The sequence below is a fragment of the Mobula birostris genome, chromosome 13 (assembly GCF_030028105.1).
Source record: "Mobula birostris isolate sMobBir1 chromosome 13, sMobBir1.hap1, whole genome shotgun sequence".
Classification (NCBI taxonomy): domain Eukaryota; kingdom Metazoa; phylum Chordata; class Chondrichthyes; order Myliobatiformes; family Myliobatidae; genus Mobula; species Mobula birostris.
The window spans coordinates 106,468,322-106,495,274 of record NC_092382.1 but is presented as its reverse complement, the minus strand read 5'-3'; the positions used below and the strand labels follow the sequence as shown (position 1 = coordinate 106,495,274).

At 53.6% G+C, this 26,953-nt stretch overlaps 1 protein-coding gene across 2 annotated transcripts; it reads left to right on the top strand.

The window, feature by feature from the left end:
* The first annotated feature begins 1,300 nt into the window (after window positions 1-1,300).
* Window positions 1,301-26,265, top strand: LOC140207286 (uncharacterized). Of its 2 annotated transcripts, XR_011888547.1 has the most exons (9): window positions 1,301-1,729; window positions 2,580-2,651; window positions 3,901-4,020; window positions 11,461-11,577; window positions 11,999-12,370; window positions 14,652-14,794; window positions 15,239-15,411; window positions 24,831-24,895; window positions 25,428-25,442. XR_011888547.1 is itself a non-coding variant. In XM_072275766.1 (8 exons), the coding sequence occupies exons 1-8, from the start codon at window positions 1,663-1,665 to the stop codon at window positions 25,624-25,626; spliced, it is 1,155 nt and encodes a 384-aa protein (XP_072131867.1). In that variant the 5' UTR covers window positions 1,316-1,662; the 3' UTR covers window positions 25,627-26,265. The 2 variants fall into 2 exon arrangements, 1 of the variants encoding a protein (XP_072131867.1); XM_072275766.1 differs by lacking the exon at window positions 15,239-15,411 and having other exon boundaries at window positions 1,316-1,729; window positions 25,428-26,265.
* The last annotated feature ends 688 nt before the right edge of the window (window positions 26,266-26,953 follow it).

Below are 26,953 nucleotides of genomic sequence, written 5' to 3'. Positions count from 1 at the left end.
GGGAGCTTCACTCTGTGTCTGACCCCGGCAGTGTGTGATACGACGGTGTGGAGGGAGATTGACTCTGTGTCTGACCCCGGGACTGTGTGATGGGACAGTGTGGAGGGAGATTCACTCTGTGTCTGACACCAGGAGTGTGTGATGGGACGGTGTGGAGGGAGATTCACTCTGTGTCTGACCCCTGGAGTATCTGATGGGACCGTGTGGAGGGAGATTCACTCTGTGTCTGACCCCGGGAGCGTGTGTTCCGCTGGTGTGGAGGGTTTGGGTTGGGGGTGGAGAGAAGACACGACTGAGGAGGCGGGGATGGCGGTTATTGGCAGATTTGGAGACAAGAGGGAGCAGTGGAGAGATGGCGGGCTGTCCCGGGCCAAATGGTGTCTAATCTCTCCCCGCCCCCCCATCGCCGGAAAGGCGGAAGGGAAGGGACCGAAAAAGCGGGGAGCTTCCTGGTCGGGGTGGAATAGGTGGGCGGGCCCGGATATCTCTGGGTCACTGCGACGGGTGGGATGGGAGTGGGGTGTTAGAGAGGGGAATCGGTGCGGGGCAGGTGGGTGGGAGAGTAGGGTCAGGTAATGGGGGAGGTGGGAGCAAATGGAGTGGAGGGAAGGGAGAGACGGGATGAGGCGGAGCGGAAGGGAGGACGGTGGGAGAGAGAGATGGGGAGATGGAGAGAGAGGAAGAGCTGAGAGAGAAAGTGTGTGTGTGTGTGTGAGAGAGAGAGAGAGAGAGAGAGAGAGAGAGAGAGAGCATGCCACGGAATAAGGAAGGAAAGAGAGAGAGCGCCCACTGAACGAGGAAGTCGAGGAACGGGTTTCGAGGGGAGCTGTTCACCTCACTCCGAGGGAGGGGGCTCATTTCCCTCGGTGGATGCTGGGGCTTTGTCCCGGGGCCGTGGTTTCTCCCAGACAGTGCGTCTGAAGCCCCGGCGATGGTAAGGAGCTGTGGGAGCGTCCAACACGTAAATCAGGAACCAACCACGGGGTGCAAATCTCCCGGACAAGAAAAACTCGGTACGAGTGACACAAATCCATCCGACATTCCCTCCTTGCCATCTCTCGCCCACTTCCTCTCTTTCCCTCCTTCCTTTCCTTTCCACTCTCTGCCCCTCCGATTCCTCTCTCCCTCCATAGTTAACATTCCTTATCCTTCATCTCTCCTCTTCCTGCACTCCTTTCCTTTGTATATCGCTCTCTCCTCCCTATCCTCCTCTCCGCTCCCTCTCATTCATGTCTCCCTCTCTTCACCCCGTTCGCTCTCCCTTTTTTCCTTCTCCCTCCCAATCTCTCTCCGAATCTCCCCCTCTCTATTTCTCCCTCCCTCCTTTCACCGTCTCTATCGCTCACAGTTCGCTCTCTCCCAACACTCCCTGTCACCCGCTTCACTCTCTCCGCTAAACACCAATCTTCCCCTCTCTCTCTCTCCCTTCCCCCTCTTTCTCCCTGCTCTCACTACTCCTCCCCGCCGCTCTAAACACATTCTCCAAAGCCCTCACCCTCTCTCCTCCCCGCACTTCCTCCGCCTGTTCTCGGTTCCTCTCTCTATCAGCTGCTCATCTGTTTTTTGTTGCTGTTCGGTCGCACACGCTTCTCAACACGGGCTTCCTCTCTCAACGGTTGCTTCCCCTTTCTGAGCTCAGAGACGCAGAGAACCCTCGACAAGATGGACGGCAGCGAGACTTACATGAATGTGAAGTTCACAAAGACGGACGCACGGTCTCTTTCCCCAGGTGAGGGGGGCAGAGAGACGGAGGGAGGGAGCTTCGCTCTGTGTCTGACCATGGGAGTACGGCATAGGACAGAGGGAGCGAGTTTCACTCTATGTCTGACCCCGGGAGTGTGTGATGGGACGGTGTGGAGGGAGATTCACTCTGCGTCTGACCCTGTGACTGTGTGATGGGACGGTGCGGAGGGAGCTTGTCTGTGTCTGAGAACGGGAGTGGTGTGATGGGACGGTGTGGAGGGAGTTTCACTGTGTCTGACCACGGGAGTGTGTGATGGGACGGTGCGGAGCGAGATTCACTCTGTGTCTGACCCCGGGAGTGTGTGATGGGACGGTGTGGAAGGTGATTCACTCTGTGTCTGACCCCGGGAGTGTGTGATGGGACGGTGTGGAAGGTGATTCACTCTGTGTCTGACCCCGGGAGTGTGTGATGGGACAGTGTGGAAGGTGATTCACTCTGTGTGTCTGACCCCGGGAGGGTGTGATGGGACGGTGTGGAGGGAGATTCACTCTGTGTGTCTGACCCCGGGAGGGTGTGATGGGACGGTGTGGAAACAGCGACATCTACTGTCCGACCCCGGGAGTGTGTGATGACGACAGTGTGGAGGGAGATTCACTCTGTGTCTGACCCCGGGAGTGTGTGATGGGACAGTGTGGAGGGAGATTCACTCTGTGTCTGACCCTGGGAGTGTGTGATGGGACAGTGTGGAGGGAGATTCACTCTGTGTCTGACCCCGGGAGTGTATGATGGGACGGTGTGGAGGGAGATTCACTCTGTGTCTGACCCCGGCAGTGTGTGATGGGACGGTGTGGAGGGAGCCTCAGCATGTTTCAGATTTTCTCTGTTCCGTCCCCAGCGGAACCTGATGTATCGTACGCGGAACTGAATGTCAAGGCCCTCTCAGCGCCTCGGATCCGGACAGATGGAGGTCAGTTTCATCTTTGCTGGTTTGACCGTGTTCAGCTGATGTGTCCGATCCTGTCGAGAGTTCTCAGGGCAAACGCACAGTTGACCCTTATGATTCCCTGTTTGAGCATCAGACGGAGGGAACGCGTGGGAGAGACGATGGGGTGGGGTGGGGTGGGGATGTTTGAAGGAGGGGCGGAACTGAGGGAGCGCCATTGGTTAGTTTGAGTCGAGAGTGCTGTGGGAGGGTCGGTGAGGAGAGATAGCATTGGATGTGCCGTGTGGAGAAAGGGGCAATGAAGAGCAAGCTCTCTTGGCGGGAGGTGGGGGGGCGGAGGGGTGGTGGTGAGGAAGTGGAAATGAGTGCACGCCGTGTATGTGAGGAGGAACACAGTGGGAGAGACGGTGAGGGGGGACAGCGGTCTAAAGCCTTAACCACTTTCTCCCTTTTCTTAACCCACTCTCTTTTCCCTCTTTCCCCTTCTCTCCCTTCCCTCACCTCCTCCCACCCTCTCCTCTCCCCCGCTCTTTCCCTTTCTCCCCTCCTCTCTCCCTGTTTTACCTGCTGTCTCCCACTGACCCATTCTCTTCACCCTCTCTCATTGCCCCCTCTCCCTCCCGTCTCTCCTCTATCAAAGGCACCGTCTTTTGCACTCTCGGTCTCCCCCTCGCGATCTTCCCGTCTCTCTCTGCTCACTCTCTCCCCCCGTCCACCCCTCCCGGCCTTCCCACCTCTCTCGGTCCCTAAATTTGCCGGTCATCTCCCCTTGCGCCTTCACTTCCTCTCTATCCAAGCCTCCATTTCTTTCCCCGACGCTCTCCCCCATCGTTCTTTCCTCTCTCTCTCAAAATCTCTTCCTCAACCCTCTCCCATTTTCCTCTCCCTCTCACTCACCCTTCTCAATCCCCCTTTCTTTCGCGCTCTCTCACACCTCTCTTTGTCATCTCACTGTTCCCGACTCGCACCCCCTCTCTCCTCCTCTGTCTCCGCCTTTCTCTCCACGTTCTCCCTCCCCATTCTTTCTCTCGCATCTTCCTGCCCATCACCCCCATCGCTGTCTCCCCCATACCGTCCATCGCTCTCCTCCTCTGCCTGCCTGTGTCTCTCCTCTGTCTCCCATCTCTCTCTTCCTGCCTAACCACCTCTCTCCCCCCACTGGCACCTCTTCCTCTTTTTTCTCCCCCTCTCTTCTCTCTCCCTCCGACACCCGCCCCCATTCTCCACCGCCCTCACTCTCTCCCTCATCTGCCTGTCCGACTCTCTCTCCCAGACGGTCTGAACTGCACCTACTCAGAGCTGAACTTTCGGCAAGAGGAACCCCGCATCGATGAGGACGAGGATCCTCCCATTGCCTCGGGACAGGGCGGGTTGCCAACCACTGCACAAACAGGTCAGAGTTCGCAGAAATGACGTCATTTTGGAGTGGTCACGTGTCATACTCCCACGTGACCAAGTTTCTGATGCATCTGTTTCCTCTGTCAGCTCGTTTCCACAGACTGACCACCATCTGGGTGATAAAAGGTTGTTACTCGGCTCCCCAATTAAATCCCTGTCTGTAATGTGCATCAATGATCTGGACGAAATTGTAAATGGGTGGGTTAGAAACATAGAAACATAGAAGGCATACATCATAATACAGGTCATCGGCCAAGAAAGCTGCGCCGAACATGTCCTTACCTTAGAACTACCTGGTTTACCCATAGCCCACTATTTTTCTAAGCTCCGTGTCGCCATCCACGAGTCTCTTAAAAGACCCTATAGATTCCGCCTCCACCACCGCCGCCGGCACCACGCACTCACCACTCTCTGCGTAAAAATTGTACCCCGACATCTCCTCTGTACTTACTTCCAAGCACTTTAAATCTATGCCCTCTCGTGTTAGCCATTACAGCCCTGGGGAAAAGCCTCTGACTATCCACACGATCATTGCCTCTCATTAACTTGTACACCTCTGTCAAGTCACCTCTCATCCTCCGTCGCTCCAAGGAGAAAAAGTTGATTCTGATAAGTCATGCTCCCCAATCCAGGCAACATCCTTGTAAAGTTCCGCTGCACCCTTTCTGTGGTTTCTACGTCCTTCCTATAGTGAGGCGACCAGAATTGGGTATCAAGTGGGGTCTGACCAGGGTCCTATAGAGCTGTAACACTACATCGCGGCTCTTAAATAGTCATAGTTATAGTCATAGTCATACTCTCTTGATCCCGGGGGAAATTGATTTTCGTTACAGTTGCACCATAAATAATAAATAGTAATGAAACCATAAATAGTTAAATAGTAATATGTAAATTATGCCAGGAAATAAGTCTAGGACCAGCCTAATGGCTCAGGGTGTCTGACCCTCCAAGGGAGGAGTTGTAAAGTTTGATGGCCACAGGCAGGAATGACTTCCTATGACGCTCTGTGCTGCATCTCGGTGGAATGAGTCTCTGGCTGAATGTACTCCTGTGCCCACCCAATATATTATGTAGTGGATGGGAGACATTGTCCAAGATGGCATGCAACTTGGACAGCATCCTCTTTTCAGACACCACCGTGAGAGAGTCCAGTTCCATCCCCACAACATCACTGGCCTTACGAAATAGTTTGTTGATTCTGTTGGTGTCCGCTACCCTCAGCCTGCTGCCCCAGCACACAACAGCAAACATGACCGCACTGGCCACCACAGACTCGTAGAACATCCTCAGCATCGTCCGGCAGATGTTAAAGGACCTCAGTCTCCTCAGGAGATAGAGACGGCTCTGACCTTTCTTGTAGACAGCCTCAGTGTCCTTTGACCAGTCCAGTTTATTGTCAGTTCGTATCCCCAGGTATTTGTATTCCTCCACCATGTCCACACTGACCCCCTGGATGGAAACAGGGGTCACCGGTACCTTAGCCCTCCTCAGCTCCACCACCAGCTCCTTAGTCTTTTTCACATTAAGCTGCAGATAATTCTGCTCACACCATGTGACAAAGTTTCCTACTGTAGCCCTGTGCTCAGCCTCGTCTCCCTTGCTGATGCATCCAACTATGGCAGAGTCATCAGAAAACTTCTGAAGATGACATAATTCTGTGCAGTAGTTGAAGTCCGAGGTGTAAATGGTGAAGAGAAAGGGGGACAAGACAGTCCCCTGCGGAGCCCCAGTGCTGCTGATCACTCTGTCGGACACACAGTGTTGCAAGCACACGTACTGTGGTCTGCCAGTCAGGTAATCAAGAATCCATGATACCAGGGAAGCATCCACCTGCATCGCTGTCAGCTTCTCCCCCAGCAGAGCAGGGTGGATGGTGTTGAACGCACTGGAGAAGTCAAAAAACATGACCCTCACAGTGCTCGCTGGCTTGTCCAGGTGGGCGTAGATACGGTTCAGCAGGTAGACGATGGCATCCTCAACTCCTAGTCGGGGCTGGTAGGCGAACTGGAGGGGATCTAAGTGTGGCCTGACCATAGGCCAGAGCAGCTCCAGAACAAGTCTCTCCAGGGTCTTCATGATGTGGGAGGTCAATGCCACCCGTCTGTAGTCATTGAAGCCGCTGGGGCGCAGCGTCTTCGGCACAGGGACGAGGCAGGATGTCTTCCACAGTACAGGAACCCTCCGGAGCCTCAGGCTCAGGTTGAGTACATGACGAAGTACTCCACATAGCTGAGGGGCACAGGCTTTGAGCACCCTGGTACTGACACCATCTGGTCCTGCAGCCTTGCTTGGGTTGAGACATTTCAGCTGTCTTCTCAACTGTTCAGCCGTGAAGCCCACCGTGGTGGTTTCGTGTGGGAAGGGGTATAATCATGAGAGCAGGGTGGTGGACTGTGAGGAGGGGTATGAGAGGCAGTGGAATCTGTATTGGTTGGGGGCCGACAATAGATGACTCATGTTGGGGATGGGCAGGGGGACACAATGTCAAATCTGTTAAAGAACCCCCTTAATATTCCCTTTAAACTTTTCCCCCTGACCATTAACCCACGTCCTCTGTATTTTTTCTCCCCTTGCCTCAGTGGAAAAAGCCTGCTTGCATTCACTCTATCCATACCCACCATAATTTTACATACCTCCATCAAATCTCCCCTCACATCTACGCGCCAGGGAATAATGTCCTAACCTATTCAACCTTTCTCTGTAACTGAGTTTCTCAAGTCCCGGCAACATCCTTGTAAACCTTCTCTGCACTCTTTCAACCTTATTTATATCCTTCCTGTAATTTAGTGACCAAAACTGAACACAATACTCCAGATTCGGCCTCACCAATGCCTTATACAACCTCATCACAACATTCCAGCTCTTATACTCAATACTTTGATTAATAAAGACCAATGTAACAAAAGCTCTCTTTACGACCCTATCTACCTGTGACGCCACTTTTAGGGAATTTTGTATCTGTATTCCCAGATCCCTCTGTTCTACTGCACTCCTCAGTGCCTTACCATTAACCCTGTATGTTCTACCTTGGTCTGTCCTTCCAACGTGCAATACCTCACACTTGTCTGTATTAAACTCCGTCTGCCATTTTTCAGCCCATTTTTCCAGCTGGTCCAAGTCCCTCTGCAGGCTCTGAAAACCTTCCTCACTGTCTGCTACACCTCCAATCTTTGTATCATCAGCAAATTTGCTGCTCCAATTTACCACATTATCATCCAGATCATTGATATAGATGACAAATAACAATGGACCCAGCACTGATCCCTGTGGCACACCAATAGTCACAGGCCCCCAGTCAGAGAAGCAATTCTCTACCACCACTCTCTGGCTTCTTCATTGAGCCAATGTCTAATCCAATTTACCACCTCTCCATGTATACCTAGCGACTAAATTTTCCTAACTAACCTCCCATGCGGGACCTTGTCAAAGGCCTTACTGAAGTCTATGTAGACAATATCCACTGCCTTCCCTTCATCCACTTTCCTGATAACCTCTTCGAAAAACTCCAATAGATTGGTCAAACATGACCTACCACGCACAAAGCCATGTTGGCTCTCGCTAATAAGTCACTGTCTATCCAAATGCTTGTAGATTCTGTCTCTTAGTACTCCCTCCAATAACTTACCTACTACCGACGTTAAACTTACTGACCTATAATTTCCCGGATTACTTTTCGATCCTTTTTTAAACAGTGGAACAACATGAGCCACTCTCCAATCCTCCGGCACCTCAACTGTAGACAGCGACATTTTAAATATTTCTGCCAGGGCCCCTGCAATTTCAACACTAGTCTCCTTCAAGGTCCGAGGGAACTCCCTGTCAGATACCGGGGATTTATCCACTTTAATATTCCTCAAGACAGCAAGGACCTCCTCCTTTTCAATCTGTACAGTTTCCATGGTCTCACTACTTGTTTCATTTAATTCCATAGACTTCATGACAGTTTCCTTAGTAAATACAGACGCAAAAAAAACTATTTCAGATCTCCCCCATTTCCTTTGGTTCCGCACACAGCCGACCACTCTGATCTTCAAGAGGACCAATTTTATCCCTTACAGTCCTTTTGCTCTTAATATACCTGTAAAAGCTCTTTGGATTATCCTTCACTTTGACCGCCAAGGCAACCTCATGTCTTCTTTTAGCCCTCCTGATTTCTTTCTTAAGTATTTTCTTGCACATCTTATACTCCTCAAGCACCTTTTTTACTCCCTGTTTCCTATACATGTCATACAACTCCCTCTTCTTCTTTATCAGAGTTGCAATATCCCTTGAGAACCAAGGTTCCTTATTCCTATTCACTTTGCCTTTAATCCTGACAGGAACATACAAGCTCTGCACTCCAAATTTCTCCTTTGAAGGCTTCCCACCTACCGATCACATCTTTGCCAGAGAACAACCTGTCCCAATCCACGCTTTTTAGATCCTTTCTCATTTCTTCAAATTTGGCCTTCTTCCAGTTCAGAACCTCAGCCCTAGGACCAGATCTATCCTTGTCCATGATCAAGTTGAAACTAATGGTGTAATGATCACTGGAACCAAAGTGCTCCCCTACACAGAATTCCGTCACTTGTCCTAACTCGTTTCCTAACAGGAGATCCAATATTGCATCCCCTCTAGTTGGTCCCTCTATATATTGATTTAGAAAACTTTCCTGAACACATTTTACAAACTCTAAACCATCTAGACCCCTAACAGCTTGGGTATCCCAATCAATATATGGAAAATTGAAATCCCCTACCACCACAACTTTATATTTCCGGCAGTTGCCTGCTATCTCTCTGCAGATTTGCTCTTCCAAGTCTCGTTGACTATTGGGTGGTCTCTAATACAATCCCACTAATGTGGCCATACCTTTCCTGTTTCTCAGCTCCACCCATAAGGACTCAGTAGACAAGCCCTCTAATCTGTCGTGCCTGAGCACTGCTGTAATATTTTCCCTAGCAAGCAATGCTACTCCCCCACCTTTCATTCCTCTGCCTCGATCACATCTAAAACATCGGAACCCTGGAATATTAAGCTGCCAGTCCTGCGCCTCCTGTAGCCAAGTTTCACTAATTGCTACAACGTCATAATTCCACGTGTCAATCCACGCCTCAACTCATCCGCCTTCCCCGCAATACTCATAGCATTGAAATATATACACCTCAGAAGATTTTTACCTCCACTCACACCTTTTCTATTTGCTTGAACTTTTAACATCATTTATTTTCACCCCAGCCACACCGTCAGCTCTGGCACTCTGGTTCCCATCCCCCTGCAAATCTAGTTTAAAGCCTCCCCAATAGCACTAACAAACCTCCCTGAAAGGATATTGGTCCCCCTGTAGATCAAGTGTAATCCTTCTCTCTTTTACAGGTCCCACCTGCTCCGGAAGAGGTCCCAATGATCCTGAAATCTGAAACCCTGCCCCCTACACCAGTTCCTCAGCCACTTGTTCCTCCTCCAGAGCATCCTATTCCTACCCTCACTGGCACGTAGCACAGGTAGCAATCCTGAGATTACCACCCTTGAAGTCCTGTTTTTCAACTTCCTACCAAGCTCTCTATACTCACTGTCCAGGACCTCCTCACTCTTCCTTGCTAAAACCTCAGCACAATACAGGCCCTTTGGCCCACAATGCTGTGCCTTACTCCAGATGGGCATCGGGACTTGAGGTTCATGTTCATAGCTCCCTGATCGCGGCTGCACAGTTTGACGAGATGGTGATAGAACATAGAACATAGAACACAGCACACTACAGGCCCTTCGGCCCACAATTTTCTGCCGACTCTTAAACCCTGTCTTCCTTATAAACCCCCACCTTAAATTCCTCCATATACCTTGTCCAGTAGAGTCTTAAATTTCACTAGTGTATCTGCCTCCACCACTGACTCAGGCAGTGCATTCCACGCACCAACCACTCTCTGAGTAAAAATCCTTCCTCTAATATCCCCCTTGAACTTCCCACCCCTTACCTTAAAGCCACGTCCTCTTGTATTGAGCAGTGGTGCCCTGGGGAAGAGGCTCTGGCTATCCACTCTATCTATTCCTCTTATTATCCTGTACACCTCTATCATGTCTCCTCTCTCATCCTCCTTCTCTCCAAAGAGTAAAGCCCCAGCTCCCTTAATCTCTGATCATAATGCATACTCTCTAAACCAGGTAGCATCCTGGTAAATCTCCTCTGTACCTTTTCCAATGCTTCCACATCCTTCCTATAGTGAGGTGACCAGAACTGGACACAGTACTCCAAGTGTGGCCTAACCAGAGTTTTACAGAGCTGCAACATTACCTCGCGCCTCTTAAACTCTATCCCTCGACTTATGAAAGCTAACACCCCATAAGCTTTCTTAACTACCCTATCCACCTGTGAGGCAACTTTCAGGGATCTGTGGACATGTACCCCCTGATCCCTCTGCTCCTCCACATTACCAAGTATCCTGCCATTTACTTTGTACTCTGCCTTCGAGTTTGTCCTTCCAAAGTGTACCACCTCACACTTCTCCGGGTTGAACTCCATCTGCCACTTCTCAGCCTACTCCTGCATCCTATCAATGTCCCTCTACAATCTTCGACAATCCTCTACACTATCCATAACACCACCAACCTTTGTGTCGTCTGCAAACTTGCCAGCCCACCCTTCTACACCCACATCTGGGTCGTTAATAAAAATCACGAAAAGTAGAGGTCCCAGAACAGATCCTTGTGCGACACCACGAGTCACAATCCTCCAATCCGAATGTACTCCCTCCACTACGACCCTCTGCCTTCTGTAGGCAAGCCAATTCTGAATCCAACTGGCCAAACCTCCCTAGATTCCATGCCTTCTGACTTTTTCAATAAGCCTGCCGTGTGGAACCTTGTCAAATGTCTCACTAAAATCCATGTAGATCACCTCCACATCGATACCCTCATCTATATGACCGGCCACCTTCTCAAAGAACTCTATCAGGCTTGTTAGATACGATCTGCCCTTCAACAAGGCCTAAGGCATTCTTCTCTTTATTAGTCGGAGCATTTAATACAAATGTCAAGGATTTATGTTGCAACTTTATGAACAAAATCACCAGTCAGTGTGAATCAGGCGTTCCGTATACTGTTCTGGTCACCACATCTTCGGAAGGATATCAAGGTGTTGGGTAGCCCCCGAAGGGTTTAACAGAATGCTGCCTGGTTTCCATGGCATGAGTTACAGCGAGAGGTCGGTCACCCGGGTGCTTCCTCTGGAGCGGAGGAGACTCAGGGGAGATCTGACTGATCTCTGAAATCCGTCAGACACCTGTCAGCCTCTGCCAAGTGAAGGAATTTGGACTCTCAGCGACAACGGCTGAAAGTAGATGAGATTGAGAGAGGGGGAGTTGATTGTGGTGGAAGGAGAGAGCGCGTCTTGTGGGTGGAAGGGAGTGCCAGTGGGAGTCTCGGCTGAATTCACGCACACTGAATGGTCTCTCCACAGGTCCGCATAAACAGGAGCCGAAAGAGAACATCGGAAATAGACCGTACCGTAAGATTTACCTACTCTGCCTCGTTACATCCATCCTCGTCGCGACAGTGGCCGGGCTCTCGATCCATGGTGAGTCGAACGGGGTCCGGGTGCACTCAGACCGTAAACGAACAGAGTGGGATGAAATGTCAGCGCATAACCTCACCGTGACACCGACACACCCCACATAAGACAGACTCTCCCCTCACAGGGGCACAGTATGCCCTTCACCGTGACACCGACAGGCTCCACACTATGACATCGTCACGCCCCTCACTGTGTCATGTACACTCCACCTCACAGTGACACCGCCGCTCTCTTCACCGTGACACTTACACACCCATCACAGAAACACTGACACTCCGTTTACCGTGACACTGACACTTCACTCACTGTGACACCGACACAACCCTCTCCGTCACACTGATACACTGTGACCGACACACCCCTCACTGTGACACCGACACTCCTCACACCGTGTCACTGACACACCCCTTGCTATCACCCTCAGTATCACGGACGCGTCAGTCTCTGATCACCTCCGACCGAAACTACCGGAGACTTTGGGGTCAACATCACGAGATGAACAGGGCCCAGCACCAATGTCAACAGCAAGTCCGTGAGTTGAACTCAACCCTTAAATCCAGGACATCTGAGAATTCTCGCCTGGATCTCTCCCAGAGAAACAGTCTGAAGAATCTTTCCGCCCTCAACAACAACCTCTCCAATCTCGAAAACAACATTACCGTCCTCAACTCCGATCTCTCAGAGCTGAATCAAACACACACCGATCTCCATCGTCAATTCCATCAGCTCGAAACGAAGTACAGAACCATCTCCGAAAACAAAGTTCAGATTTGCCAGTACCTCACCAGCAGAACAGGTGGGACGACATCCCCCCGTAATCCTGCTCCTCATCACAGGAGGGTGGGGGTGGGGGTGAGAGAGGGGGAGGGAGGAGGTGCAAAGCATCCCTCCGTCCCTTACACCGGGAGTGTGTGATGGGATAAGCTGGAGGGAGTTTCACTCTGTTTCCCACCCCGGCACTGTGTGATGGGGCGGTGCGGAGTGAGATTCACTCTGTGTCTGACCCCGGGAGTGTGTGATGGGACGGTGTGGAGTGAGATTCACTCTGTGTCTGACCCCGGGAGTGTGTGACGGGACGGTGTGGAGGGAGATTCACTGTGTCTGCCCCCGGGAGTGTGTGATGGGACGGTGCGGAGTGAGATTCACTCTGTGTCTGACCCCGGGAGTGTGTGATGGGACGGAGTGGAGGGAGATTCACTCTGTGTCTGACCCCGGGAGTGTGTGATGGGGCGGTGTGGAGGGAGTTTTACTCCCTGTCTCAACCCGGGAGTGTGTGATGGTACCGTGTGGAGGGAGATTCACTCTGTGTATGACGCCGGGAGTGTGTGATTGGACGGTGTGGAGGGAGATTCACTCTGTGTCTGACCACATGAGTACGTGAAGGGACGGTGTGGAGGCAGTTTCACTCAGTGTCTGACCCCGGGAGTGTGTGATGGGACGGTTTGGAGGGAGATTCACTCTGTGTCTGAACCCGGGAGTGTGTGATGGGACGGTGTGGAGGGAAATTCACTCAGTGTGTCTGACCCCGGGAGTGTGTGATGGGACGGTGTGGAGGGAGATTCACTCAGTGTCTGACCCCGGGAGTGCGTGATGGGACGTTGTGGAGGGAGCTTCACTCTGTGCCTGGCCCCGGGAGTGTGTGATGGGACTGTATGGAGTGAGTTTCACTCTGTGTGTCTGACCCCGGGAGTGTGTGATGGGACGGTGTGGAAGGAGATTCACTCAGTGTCTGACCCCGGGAGTGTGTGATGGGACGTTGTGGAGGGAGCTTCACTCTGTGCCTGGCCCCGGGAGTGTGTGATGGGACTGTGTGGAGTGAGTTTCACTCTGTGTGTCTGACCCCGGGAGTGTGTGATGGGATGGCGTTGAGGGAAATTCACTTTGTGTCTGACCCCGGGAGTGTGTGATGGGACGGTGTGGAGGGAATTCACTTTGTGTGTCTGACCCCGGGAGTGTGTGATGGGACGGTGTGGAGGGAGATTCACTCTGTGTCCGACCCCGGGAGTGTGTGATGGGACGGTGTGGAGGGAGATTGACTTTCTGTCTGACCCCATGAGTATGTGAAGGACGGTGTGGAGGGAGATTCACTCTGTGTCTGACCCCGGGAGTGCGTGAAGGGACGGTGTGGAGGGAGATTCACTCTGTGTCTGATCCCGGGAGTGTGTGATGGGACGGTGCGGAGGGAGATTCACTCTGTGTCTGGCACAGGGAGTGTGTGACGGGACGGTGTGGAGGGAGATTCACTCTGTGTCTGACCCCGGGAGTGTGTGATGGGACGGTGTGGAGGGAGATTCACTCTGTGTCTGACCCCGGGAGTGTGTGATGGGACGGTGTGGAGGGAGATTCACTCTGTGTCTGACACCGGGAGTGTGTGACGGGACGGTGTGGAGGGAGATTCACTCTGTGTCTGACCCCGGGAGTGTGTGATGGGACGGTGTGGAGGGAGATTCACTCTGTGTCCGACCCCGGGAGTGTGTGATGGGACGGTGTGGAGGGAGATTGACTTTCTGTCTGACCCCATGAGTATGTGAAGGACGGTGTGGAGGGAGATTCACTCTGTGTCTGACCCCGGGAGTGCGTGATGGGACGGTGTGGAGGGAGATTCACTCTGTGTCTGATCCCGGGAGTGTGTGATGGGACGGTGCGGAGGGAGATTCACTCTGTGTCTGGCACAGGGAGTGTGTGACGGGACGGTGTGGAGGGAGATTCACTCTGTGTCTGACCCCGGGAGTGTGTGATGGGACGGTGTGGAGGGAGATTCACTCTGTGTCTGACCCCGGGAGTGTGTGATGGGACGGTGTGGAGGGAGATTCACTCTGTGTCTGACACCGGGAGTGTGTGACGGGACGGTGTGGAGGGAGATTCACTCTGTGTCTGACCCCGGGAGTGTGTGATGGGACGGTATGGAGGGAGATTCACTCTGTGTGTCTGACACCGGGAGTGTGCGACGGGACGGTGTGGAAAGCAGCGACACCTGCTGTCTGAATCTGGGATGGGACGTTGACTTTCTTCAGATCGCAACCGGTGCAGTTGGACGTATGGAGGGAGATTCGGTGTTTTTTGTTCCTGATTTACAGAGAAATCGTGTCCTCAGGGCTGGATCGACAATGAGGATCGGTGTTATTTCAGATCCTTTATGTGGAATACTTATGATGGAGCGTTGGAACATTGTTCAAAATTTGATGCAAGGCTCCTCGAAATAAATTCAGACAGGGAAATGGTAAGTGCCACCCCGTGAGACTAGATATGAACAACAATCTCACTCTCCCGGGGTCTAACATAGATTCAATCATTCCATACCGCCCATCACACACTCCCGGGGACAGACACAGAGAGGAACTCCCTCCAGAACCAGAATCAGGATCGGGTTTATTATCACCGGCATGTGACGGGACAGCTTTAACTTAGCAACAGCAGTTCAATGCGATACATAATCAAGCCGGGAGAGAGACAGAGGGATAGATAGAGAAAGAGTGAGAGAGAGAGAGAGAGAGAGAGAGAGAGAGGGATAGATAGAGAAAGAGTGAGAGAGAGAGAGAGAGAGAGAGAACAATAAATAAACAAGCAAATCAATTGCATAGATCATTATAAAAGTGTAAAACAGAAATACTGTATATTTGTTTAAAAAAGTCAGGTAGCGTCCAACACTTCAATGTCCTTTCAGGAATCGGATAGCAGAGGGGAAGAAGCTGTTCCTGAATCGCTGAGTGTGTGCCTTCAGGCTTCTGTACCTCCCACCTGATGATAACAGTGAGAAAAGGGACAAGCCCTGGGTGCTGGAAGTCCTTAATAACGGACGCTGCCTTTCTGAGACACCGCTCCCTGAAGATGTCCTGGGTACTTTGTAGGCTAGTACTCAAGATGGAACCGAATAGATTTGGAACCCTCTGCAGCTTCTTCCGGTCCTGTGCGGTAGCCCCTCCGTACCAGGCAGTGATGCAGCCTGTCAGAATGCTCTCCACGGTGCAACCACAGAGGTTTTTGAGTCTGAAAGAGTGAATCTCCCTCCACACCGTCCTACAACACATTCCCGGGGTCAGACACGGAGTGAAGCTCCCTCCACACCGTCCCATCACACACTCCCGGGGTCAGACGCAGAGTGAATCTCCCTCCACACCGTCCCATCACACACTCCCGGGGTCATACACGGAGTGAAGCTCCCTCCATACCGTCCCATCACACACTCCTGGGGTCATACACGGAGTGAAGCTCGCTCCATACCGTCCCATCACACACTCCCGGGGTCAGACACACAGAGTGAATCTCCCTGAACACCGCCCCATCACACACTCCCGGGGTCAAACACAGACTGAAGCTCCCTCCACACCGTCCCATCACACACTCCCGGGGTCAGACACAGAGTGAATCTCACTCCACACCGTCCCATCACACACTCCCGGGGTCAGACACAGAGTGAATCTCCCTCCAGAACGTCCCATTGCACACTCCCGGGGTCAGACACAGAGTGAATCTCCCTCCACACCGTCCCATTGCACGTCCCTGGGATCAGACACAGAGTGAATCTCCCCCCACACCGTCCCATCACACACTCCCGGGGTCAGACACAGAGTGAATCTCCCTCCACACCGTCCCATTGCACATCCCTGGGGTCAGACACAGAGTGAATCTCCCTCCACAACGTCCTATTGCACACTCCCGGGGTCAGACACAGAGTGAATCTCCCTCCACACCGTCCCATTGCACATCCCTGGGATCAGACACAGAGTGAATCTCCCTCCCCACCGTCCCATCACACACTCCCGGGGTCAGACACAGAGTGAATCTCCCTCCACACCGTCCCATCACACACTCCCGGGGTCAGACACAGAGTGAACCTCCCTCCACACTGTCCCATCACACACTCCCGGGGTCAGGCACAGAGTGAATCTCCCTCCACACCGTCCCATCACACACTCCCGGGGTCAGACACACAGAATGAATCTCCCTGAACACCGTCCCATCACACACTCCCGGGGTCTAACACAGACTGAAGCTCCCTCCACACCATCCCATCACACACTCCCGGGGTCAGACACAGAGTGAATCTCCCTCCACACCGTCCCATCACACACTCCCGGGGTCAGACACAGAGTGAATCTCCCTCCAGAACGTCCCATTGCACACTCCCGGGGTCAGACACAGAGTGAATCTCCCTCCACACCGTCCCATTGCACATTGCTGGGATCAGACACAGAGTGAATCTCCCTCCACACCGTCCCATCACACACTCCCGGGGTCAGACACAGAGTGAATCTCCCTCCACACCGTCCGGTCACACATTCCCGGGGTCAGAAACAGAGTGAATCTCCTTCCACAACGTCCCATTGCACACTTCCGGGGTCACACACAGAGTGAATCTCCCTCCACACCGTCCCATTGCACATCCCTGGGGTCAGACACAGAGTGAATCTCCCTCCACAACGTCCCATTGCACACTCCCGGGGTCAGACACAGAGTGAATCTCCCTCCACACCGTCCCATTGCACATCCCTGGGATCAGACACAGAGTGAATCTCCCTCCACACCGTCCCATCGCACACTCCCGGGGTCAGACACAGAGTGAATCTCCCTCCACACCGTCCCATCACACACTCCCGGGGTAAGACACAGAGCGAATCTCCCTCCACACCGTCCCATTGCACATCCCTGGGATCAGACATAGAGTGAATCTCCCTCCACACCGTCGCATCACACACTCCCGGGGTCAGACACACAGAGTGAATCTCCCTGAACACCGTCCCATCACACACTCCCGGGGTCAGACACAGAGTGAATCTCCCTCCGCACCGTCCCATCACACACTCCCGGGGTCAGACACAGAGTGAATCTCCCTCCACACCGTCCCATTGCACATCCCTGGGATCAGACACAGAGTGAATCTCCCTCCACACCGTCCCATCACACACTGCCGGGGTCAGACACAGAGTGAATCTCCCTCCACAGCGTCCCATTGCACACTCCCGGGGTCAGACACAGAGTGAATCTCCCTCCAGAACGTCCCATTGCACACTCCCCGGGTCAGACACAGAGTGAATCTCCCTCCACACCGTCCCATTGCACATTGCTGGGATCAGACACAGAGTGAATCTCCCTCCACACCGTCCCATCACACACTCCCGGGGTCAGACACAGAGTGAATCTCCCTCCACACCGTCCGGTCACACATTCCCGGGGTCAGAAACAGAGTGAATCTCCTTCCACAACGTCCCATTGCACACTTCCGAGGTCACACACAGAGTGAATCTCCCTTAACACCGTCCCATTGCACATCCCTGGGGTCAGACACAGAGTGAATCTCCCTCCACAACGTCCCATTGCACACTCCCGGGGTCAGACACAGAGTGAATCTCCCTCCACACCGTCCCATTGCACATCCCTGGGATCAGACACAGAGTGAATCTCCCTCCACACCGTCCCATCGCACACTCCCGGGGTCAGACACAGAGTGAATCTCCCTCCACACCGTCCCATCACACACTCCCGGGGTAAGATACAGAGCGAATCTCCCTCCACACCGTCCCATTGCACATCCCTGGGATCAGACATAGAGTGAATCTCCCTCCACACCGTCGCATCACACACTCCCGGGGTCAGACACACAGAGTGAATCTCCCTGAACACCGCCCCATCACACACTCCCGGGGTCAAACACAGACTGAAGCTCCCTCCACACCGTCCCATCACACACTCCCGGGGTCAGACACAGAGTGAATCTCACTCCACACCGTCCCATCACACACTCCCGGGGTCAGACACAGAGTGAATCTCCCTCCAGAACGTCCCATTGCACACTCCCGGGGTCAGACACAGAGTGAATCTCCCTCCACACCGTCCCATTGCACGTCCCTGGGATCAGACACAGAGTGAATCTCCCCCCACACCGTCCCATCACACACTCCCGGGGTCAGACACAGAGTGAATCTCCCTCCACACCGTCCCATTGCACATCCCTGGGGTCAGACACAGAGTGAATCTCCCTCCACAACGTCCTATTGCACACTCCCGGGGTCAGACACAGAGTGAATCTCCCTCCACACCGTCCCATTGCACATCCCTGGGATCAGACACAGAGTGAATCTCCCTCCCCACCGTCCCATCGCATACTGCCGGGGTCAGACACAGAGTGAATCTCCCTCCACACCGTCCCATCACACACTCCCGGGGTCAGACACAGAGTGAATCTCCCTCCACACCGTCCCATTGCACATCCCTGGGATCAGACACAGAGTGAATCTCCCTCCACACCGTCCCATCACACACTCCCGGGGTCAGACACACAAAGTGAATCTCCCTCCACACCGTCCCATTGCACATCCCTGGGATCAGACACAGAGTGAATCTCCCTCCACACCGTCCCATCACACACTCCCGGGGTCAGACACAGAGTGAATCTCCCTCCACACCGTCCCATCACACACTCCCGGGGTCAGACACAGAGTGAACCTCCCTCCACACTGTCCCATCACACACTCCCGGGGTCAGGCACAGAGTGAATCTCCCTCCACACCGTCCCATCACACACTCCCGGGGTCAGACACACAGAATGAATCTCCCTGAACACCGTCCCATCACACACTCCCGGGGTCTAACACAGACTGAAGCTCCCTCCACACCGTCCCATCACACACTCCCGGGGTCAGACACAGAGTGAATCTCCCTCCACACCGTCCCATCACACACTCCCGGGGTCAGACACAGAGTGAATCTCCCTCCAGAACGTCCCATTGCACACTCCCGGGGTCAGACACAGAGTGAATCTCCCTCCACACCGTCCCATTGCACATTGCTGATATCAGACACAGAGTGAATCTCCCTCCACACCGTCCCATCACACACTCCCGGGGTCAGACACAGAGTGAATCTCCCTCCACACCGTCCGGTCACACATTCCCGGGGTCAGAAACAGAGTGAATCTCCTTCCACAACGTCCCATTGCACACTTCCGGGGTCACACACAGAGTGAATCTCCCTCCACACCGTCCCATTGCACATCCCTGGGGTCAGACACAGAGTGAATCTCCCTCCACAACGTCCCATTGCACACTCCCGGGGTCAGACACAGAGTGAATCTCCCTCCACACCGTCCCATTGCACATCCCTGGGATCAGACACAGAGTGAATCTCCCTCCACACCGTCCCATCGCACACTCCCGGGGTCAGACACAGAGTGAATCTCCCTCTACACCGTCCCATCACACACTCCCGGGGTAAGACACAGAGCGAATCTCCCTCCACACCGTCCCATTGCACATCCCTGGGATCAGACATAGAGTGAATCTCCCTCCACACCGTCGCATCACACACTCCCGGGGTCAGACACACAGAGTGAATCTCCCTGAACACCGTCCCATCACACACTCCCGGGGTCAGACACAGAGTGAATCTCCCTCCACACCGTCCCATTGCACATCCCTGGGATCAGACACAGAGTGAATCTCCCTCCACACCGTCCCATCACACACTGCCGGGGTCAGACACAGAGTGAATCTCCCTCCACAGCGTCCCATTGCACACTCCCGGGGTCAGACACAGAGTGAATCTCCCTCCAGAACGTCCCATTGCACACTCCCGGGGTCAGACACAGAGTGAATCTCCCTCCACACCGTCCCATTGCACATTGCTGGGATCAGACACAGAGTGAATCTCCCTCCACACCGTCCCATCACACACTCCCGGGGTCAGACACAGAGTGAATCTCCCTCCACACCGTCCGGTCACACATTCCCGGGGTCAGAAACAGAGTGAATCTCCTTCCACAACGTCCCATTGCACACTTCCGGGGTCACACACAGAGTGAATCTCCCTCCACACCGTCCCATTGCACATCCCTGGGGTCAGACACAGAGTGAATCTCCCTCCACAACGTCCCATTGCACACTCCCGGGGTCAGACACAGAGTGAATCTCCCTCCACACCGTCCCATTGCACATCCCTGGGATCAGACACAGAGTGAATCTCCCTCCACACCGTCCCATCGCACACTCCCGGGGTCAGACACAGAGTGAATCTCCCTCCACACCGTCCCATCACACACTCCCGGGGTAAGACACAGAGCGAATCTCCCTCCACACCGTCCCATTGCACATCCCTGGGATCAGACATAGAGTGAATCTCCCTCCACACCGTCGCATCACACACTCCCGGGGTCAGACACACAGAGTGAATCTCCCTGAACACCGTCCCATCACACACTCCCGGGGTCAGACACAGAGTGAATCTCCCTCCGCACCGTCCCATCACACACTCCCGGGGTCAGACACAGAGTGAATCTCCCTCCACACCGTCCCATTGCAAATCCCTGGGATCAGACACAGAGTGAATCTCCCTCCACACCGTCCCATCACACACTGCCGGGGTCAGACACAGAGTGAATCTCCCTCCACAGCGTCCCATTGCAAACTCCCGGGGTCAGACACAGAGTGAATCTCCCTCCACACCGTCCCATTGCACATCCCTTGGATCAGACACAGAATGAATCTCCCTCCACACCGTCTCATCACACACTCCCGGGGTCAGACACAGAGTGAATCTCCCTCCACACCGTCCCGTCACACACTCCCGGGGTCAGACACAGAGTGAATCTCCCTCCACACCGTCCCATTGCAAATCCCTGGGATCAGACACAGAGTGAATCTCCCTCCACACCGTCCCATCACACACTGCCGGGGTCAGACACAGAGTGAATCTCCCTCCACAGCGTCCCATTGCAAACTCCCGGGGTCAGACACAGAGTGAATCTCCCTCCACACCGTCCCATTGCACATCCCTTGGATCAGACACAGAATGAATCTCCCTCCACACCGTCTCATCACACACTCCCGGGGTCAGACACAGAGTGAATCTCCCTCCACACCGTCCCGTCACACACTCCCGGGGTCAGAAACAGAGTGAATCTCCCGCCACAACGTCCCACTGCACACTCCCGGGGTCAGACACAGAGTGAATCTCCCTCCACACCGTCCCATTGCACATCCCTGGGATGAGACACAGAGTGAATCTCCCGCCACACCGTCCCATTGCACATCCCTGGGGTCAGACACAGAGTGAATCTCCCTCCACAACGGCACATTGCACACTCCCGGGGTCAGACGCAGAGTGAATCTCCCTCCACACCGTCCCATTGCACATCCCTGGGATCAGACACAGAGTGAATCTCCCTCCACACCGTCCCATCACTCACTCCCGGGGTCAGACACAGAGTGAATCTCCCTCCACACCGTCCCATCACAAACTCCCGGGGTCAGACACAGAGTGAATCTCCCTCCACACCGTCCCATCACTCACTCCCGGGGTCAGACACAGAGTGAATCTCCCTCCACACCGTCCCATTGCACATCCCTGGGATCAGACACAGAGTGAATCTCCCTCCACAGTGTCCCATCACACACTGCCGGGGTCAGACACAGAGTGAATCTCCCTCCACACCGTCCCATCACACACTCCCGGGGTCAGACACACAAAGTGAATCTCCCTCCACACCGTCCCATTGCACATCCCTGGGATCAGACACAGAGTGAATCTCCCTCCACACCGTCCCATCACACACTCCCGGGGTCAGACACAGAGTGAATCTCCCTCCACACCGTCCCATCACACACTCCCGGGGTCAGACACAGAGTGAACCTCCCTCCACACTGTCCCATCACACACTCCCGGGGTCAGGCACAGAGTGAATCTCCCTCCACACCGTCCCATCACACACTCCCGGGGTCAGACACACAGAATGAATCTCCCTGAACACCGTCCCATCACACACTCCCGGGGTCAAACACAGACTGAAGCTCCCTCCACACCGTCCCATCACACACTCCCGGGGTCAGACACAGAGTGAATCTCCCTCCACACCGTCCCATCACAAACTCCCGGGGTCAGACACAGAGTGAATCTCCCTCCAGAACGTCCCTTTGCACACTCCTGGGGTCAGACACAGAGTGAATCTCCCTCCACACCGTCCCATTGCACATCGCTGGGATCAGACACAGAGTGAATCTCCCTCCACACCGTCCCATCACACACTCCCGGGGTCAGACACAGAGTGAATCTCCCTCCACACCGTCCGGTCACACATTCCCGGGGTCAGAAACAGAGTGAATCTCCTTCCACAACGTCCCATTGCACACTTCCGGGGTCACACACAGAGTGAATCTCCCTCCACAACGTCCCATTGCACACTCACGGGGTCAGACACAGAGTGAAACTCCCTCCACACCGTCCCATTGCACATCCCTGGGATCAGACACAGAGTGAATCTCCCTCCACACTGTCCCATCGCACACTCCCGGGGTCCGACACAGAGTGAATCTCCCTCCACACCGTCCCATCACACACTCCCGGGGTAAGACACAGAGCGAATCTCCCTCCACACCGTCCCATTGCACATCCCTGGGATCAGACATAGAGTGAATCTCCCTCCACACCGTCGCATCACACACTCCCGGGGTCAGACACACAGAGTGAATCTCCCTGAACACCGTCCCATCACACACTCCCGGGGTCAGACACAGAGTGAATCTCCCTCCGCACCGTCCCATCACACACTCCCGGGGTCAGACACAGAGTGAATCTCCCTCCACACCGTCCCATTGCACATCCCTGGGATCAGACACAGAGTGAATCTCCCTCCACACCGTCCCATCACACACTGCCGGGGTCAGACACAGAGTGAATCTCCCTCCACAGCGTCCCATTGCACACTCCCGGGGTCAGACACAGAGTGAATCTCCCTCCATACCGTCCCATTGCACATCCCTGGGATCAGACACAGAGTGAATCTCCCTCCACACCGTCCCATCACACACTCCCGGGGTCAGACACAGAGTGAATCTCCCTCCACACCGTCCCGTCACACACTCCCGGGGTCAGAAACAGAGTGAATCTCCCTCCACAACGTCCCACTGCACACTCCCGGGGTCAGACACAGAGTGAATCTAACTCCACACCGTCCCATTGCACATCCCTGGGATGAGACACAGAGTGAATCTCCCGCCACACCGTCCCATTGCACATCCCTGGGGTCAGACACAGAGTGAATCTCCCTCCACAACGGCACATTGCACACTCCCGGGGTCAGACGCAGAGTGAATCTCCCTCCACACCGTCCCATTGCACATCCCTGGGATCAGACACAGAGTGAATCTCCCTCCACACCGTCCCATCATACACTCCCGGGGTCAGACACAGAGTGAATCTCCCTCCGCGCCGTCCCATCACTCACTCCCGGGGTCAGACACAGAGTGAATCTCCCTCCACACCGTCCCATTGCACATCCCTGGGGTCAGACACAGAGTGAATCTCCCTCCACACCGTCCCATCACACACTCCCGTGGTCAGACACAGAGTGAATCTCCCTCCACACAGTCCCATTGCACATCCCTGGGATCAGACACAGAGTGAATCTCCCTCCACACCGTCCCATCACACACTCCCGTGGTCAGACACAGAGTGAATCTCCCTCCACACAGTCCCATTGCACATCCCTGGGATCAGACACAGAGTGAATCTCCCTCCACACCGTCCCATCACACACTCCCGTGGTCAGACACAGAGTGAATCTCCCTCCACACAGTCCCATTGCACATCCCTGGGATCAGACACTGAGTGATTCCATCTCTGTGCTTCTCTTCACTTCTCCCCGTGGTCAGGCATGGAGAGAGGATTAATGTAACTCTCAGGTTCGACTTTTTTCTGGGGGTCGGGGGGCAACACTGCCTCCGGCCTGGCCGAACTGAGAAATCTCGTTTTTGTGCATGCTGCGTGATGTGTTGCCCGGTTATAAATTAATCCCACGAAAGAACAAACAGCGCACCATATGCAATTAAACGACTGAGCTTTATTATTCTTAACGACTGTATGGTTAGTATCGAAAACAAAGAGAAAAAGGGCCCATTTTAACGGAAAAGTCTAATTTGCTCTTTGTCGTTCATTGTTTTCCCGTCCGTTCGTTCTCTATCGATTTCCCCCGGGGCGTCGTTGACTCCCGACCCCATTCCAAGTCCGCTCAGACCTGCAGTCTACTAGTTCCCCGTTCTGGCATCTTGTCTTTGCATCTTTTCTCTAACAAAAGCCCGCGAATCCCACGCTCTCGGACGCACTAGAAAGAACACCCCTCCCATTATGGGACGCCACACATTCACAAGGCCCCGTTATCTCCAGACATAACCCAAACACACTGCTGCTGCAGAGAAACCATTACATCAGCTGTGAAACTTTTCCCAGGGAGTAACATGCACATTAATCGAAGGGATTTCATTTCACAGGATTTTGTTTCCAGCTCTGTCGTCTATAAATACGGAACTTTCTGGATTGGAAAATGCAGAGACGGGTGAGGATTGGACTATTACAGGTCGGTGGTGTGGGAGTGACACGAGGGTGTGGGGAGAGAGTCGGACAGTGCGATTAGTTTTCAGTCAGACACGAGGCCGCGGGGAGAGTGTGGGTCAGTGGGTTAAGTTTGGAGACTGACACTGGGCCGTGAGGAGGGAGTCGGGCAGTGGGATTAGTTTGGAAACTGACACAGATCTGTGGGGAGAGAGTGGGTCAGTGGGATAAATTTGGAGACTGACACAGGGGTGTGTGGAGATTAGGTCAGTGGAATTATTCTGTTGACTAACGCAGGGTTCTCGGGAGAGGGTGGTGCAGTGTGTGAACTGACTTGGGATTGCAGGGGAGAGCGCTGTAGTGGGATTCGTACGGCCAAAAACCCGGGGGGCTGTGGAGAGAGCGTGGTGTCATGGGATTAGTTTAGAAGCTGACAAGGGGCTGTGGAGAGAATGCAGATTAGTGAGATTAGTTTGGTCTCCGGTTGTCGCTGGATCTGTTTTGTCTCTGTTGAAATGTCTGACCCTCTTTGATAGGAATGTGGCCTCTAATCTTCTGTGGAAGATGCTCTATAGACCGCCCATCTGCAGTAAGTGTTATTCGAATTCAAAGAGCTACAATTGCGAAAGTAAATACGGATTCATCTGCGAGAAGTCTGCATATTTATACCCGGATATTCCTGAGGTGATCCAAGGTCTTTGTCAACACCCCGTGGGGCCGGATTTAATCAAATGACTATATCCCACTTCTCCCCATTCAATTTACTCCACTCTCACTCCCCCATCCTTTCATCCCCTCCCACCCTCTCTGCCCTAACAGCTACCCCAATCTCCTCCTCTGCTCGCATCCCCATTCTCCCACACTACTCCCCCTCTCCCCATCTGGACCACTCTTGTCCCCCCCGGGCTCCGCTCCCCACATTTATTCCCCCTTTCCACCCCTCTTCTCTCTCTGTCCCTCTTATCCCCAACTCATTCGGCTTGTCTCCCTCTCTTCTGTCGGTTCCCTCCACCCACTCTCGCCTCAATTCCGTGCACGCTGGCCCTCAGTTCACTAACCCGGGGGAAAAAGACTGTGCACCTTCACCCTATCTGTACCTCTCCTGGCTTCATACCTACGCTCCAAGGAACAAAGTCCGATCCTTCTTGCCTTCTCTCCTTAACTCAGACCCTCGAGTCTTGGCAACATCCTCGTAAATCTCCCTCTGCACTCTTTCCAGCTCAGTGGCATCTTTCCTACAGCAGCGCGACTAGAACTGAACACCGTACTCCCAGCGCGGCCTCACCGACCTTTTGTACAACTGCAACGTGGCTTCAGTACGGTGCAAAGATGTAAAATTAACGTAAATTGGGGAATTTAATAAATACTGCAAAAAGGTGAATACCGAGGGAGTGTTTGTGTGTTCAGGGAGCGTTCGCAATCTGATGTCGGAGGGGAAGCAACTGCTTGTAAATTGTTGAGTTTTCCGGCTCCTGTACCCCTTCCCCGATGGTACCGATGAGCACAGGGCATTTCCCAGCGGGAGACGGCCCTCGCTGATGGATGCGGTCTTCCCGAGTCATTCCTCCTGAACATGTCCTCGATGGACGGGAGGGTTGTGCCCGTGATGGTGCCGGCTGAGTCTAGAACCTTCTATGGTCCGTGGCGACCCTCTGCGTTGCAGCCTCCACACCAGGCGGCCATGCGACAAGCCAGAATGATCGACACCCACCGTACATCCCGAGAAAGATGCGAGTCTTCAATGAGAGACCACATCTCCTCACACTCCTAACTCTGTAAGCCCCTTTGTAACGAGAGAGATATGGATGATAGTGAAGGCAATTGCCGAGTAAGGTCCAGAATACACTCCGACTCAGACTCGAAATAAACAAGAGGACAGTGAAGAAATCCAGAGACAAAATCACAAACAGTAGTACTCGAACTGGGTCTCCTACGGTTGAGCACTGAGTGCTCGGCTCGAGACCTTCATGGACAGGCATTCCATGACGCAATGTGGACAGGCAATGATTGGCAGTCTGACTCTTAAAGGGAAGGTGGCAGCTAACCACACTCCGGGGAATTA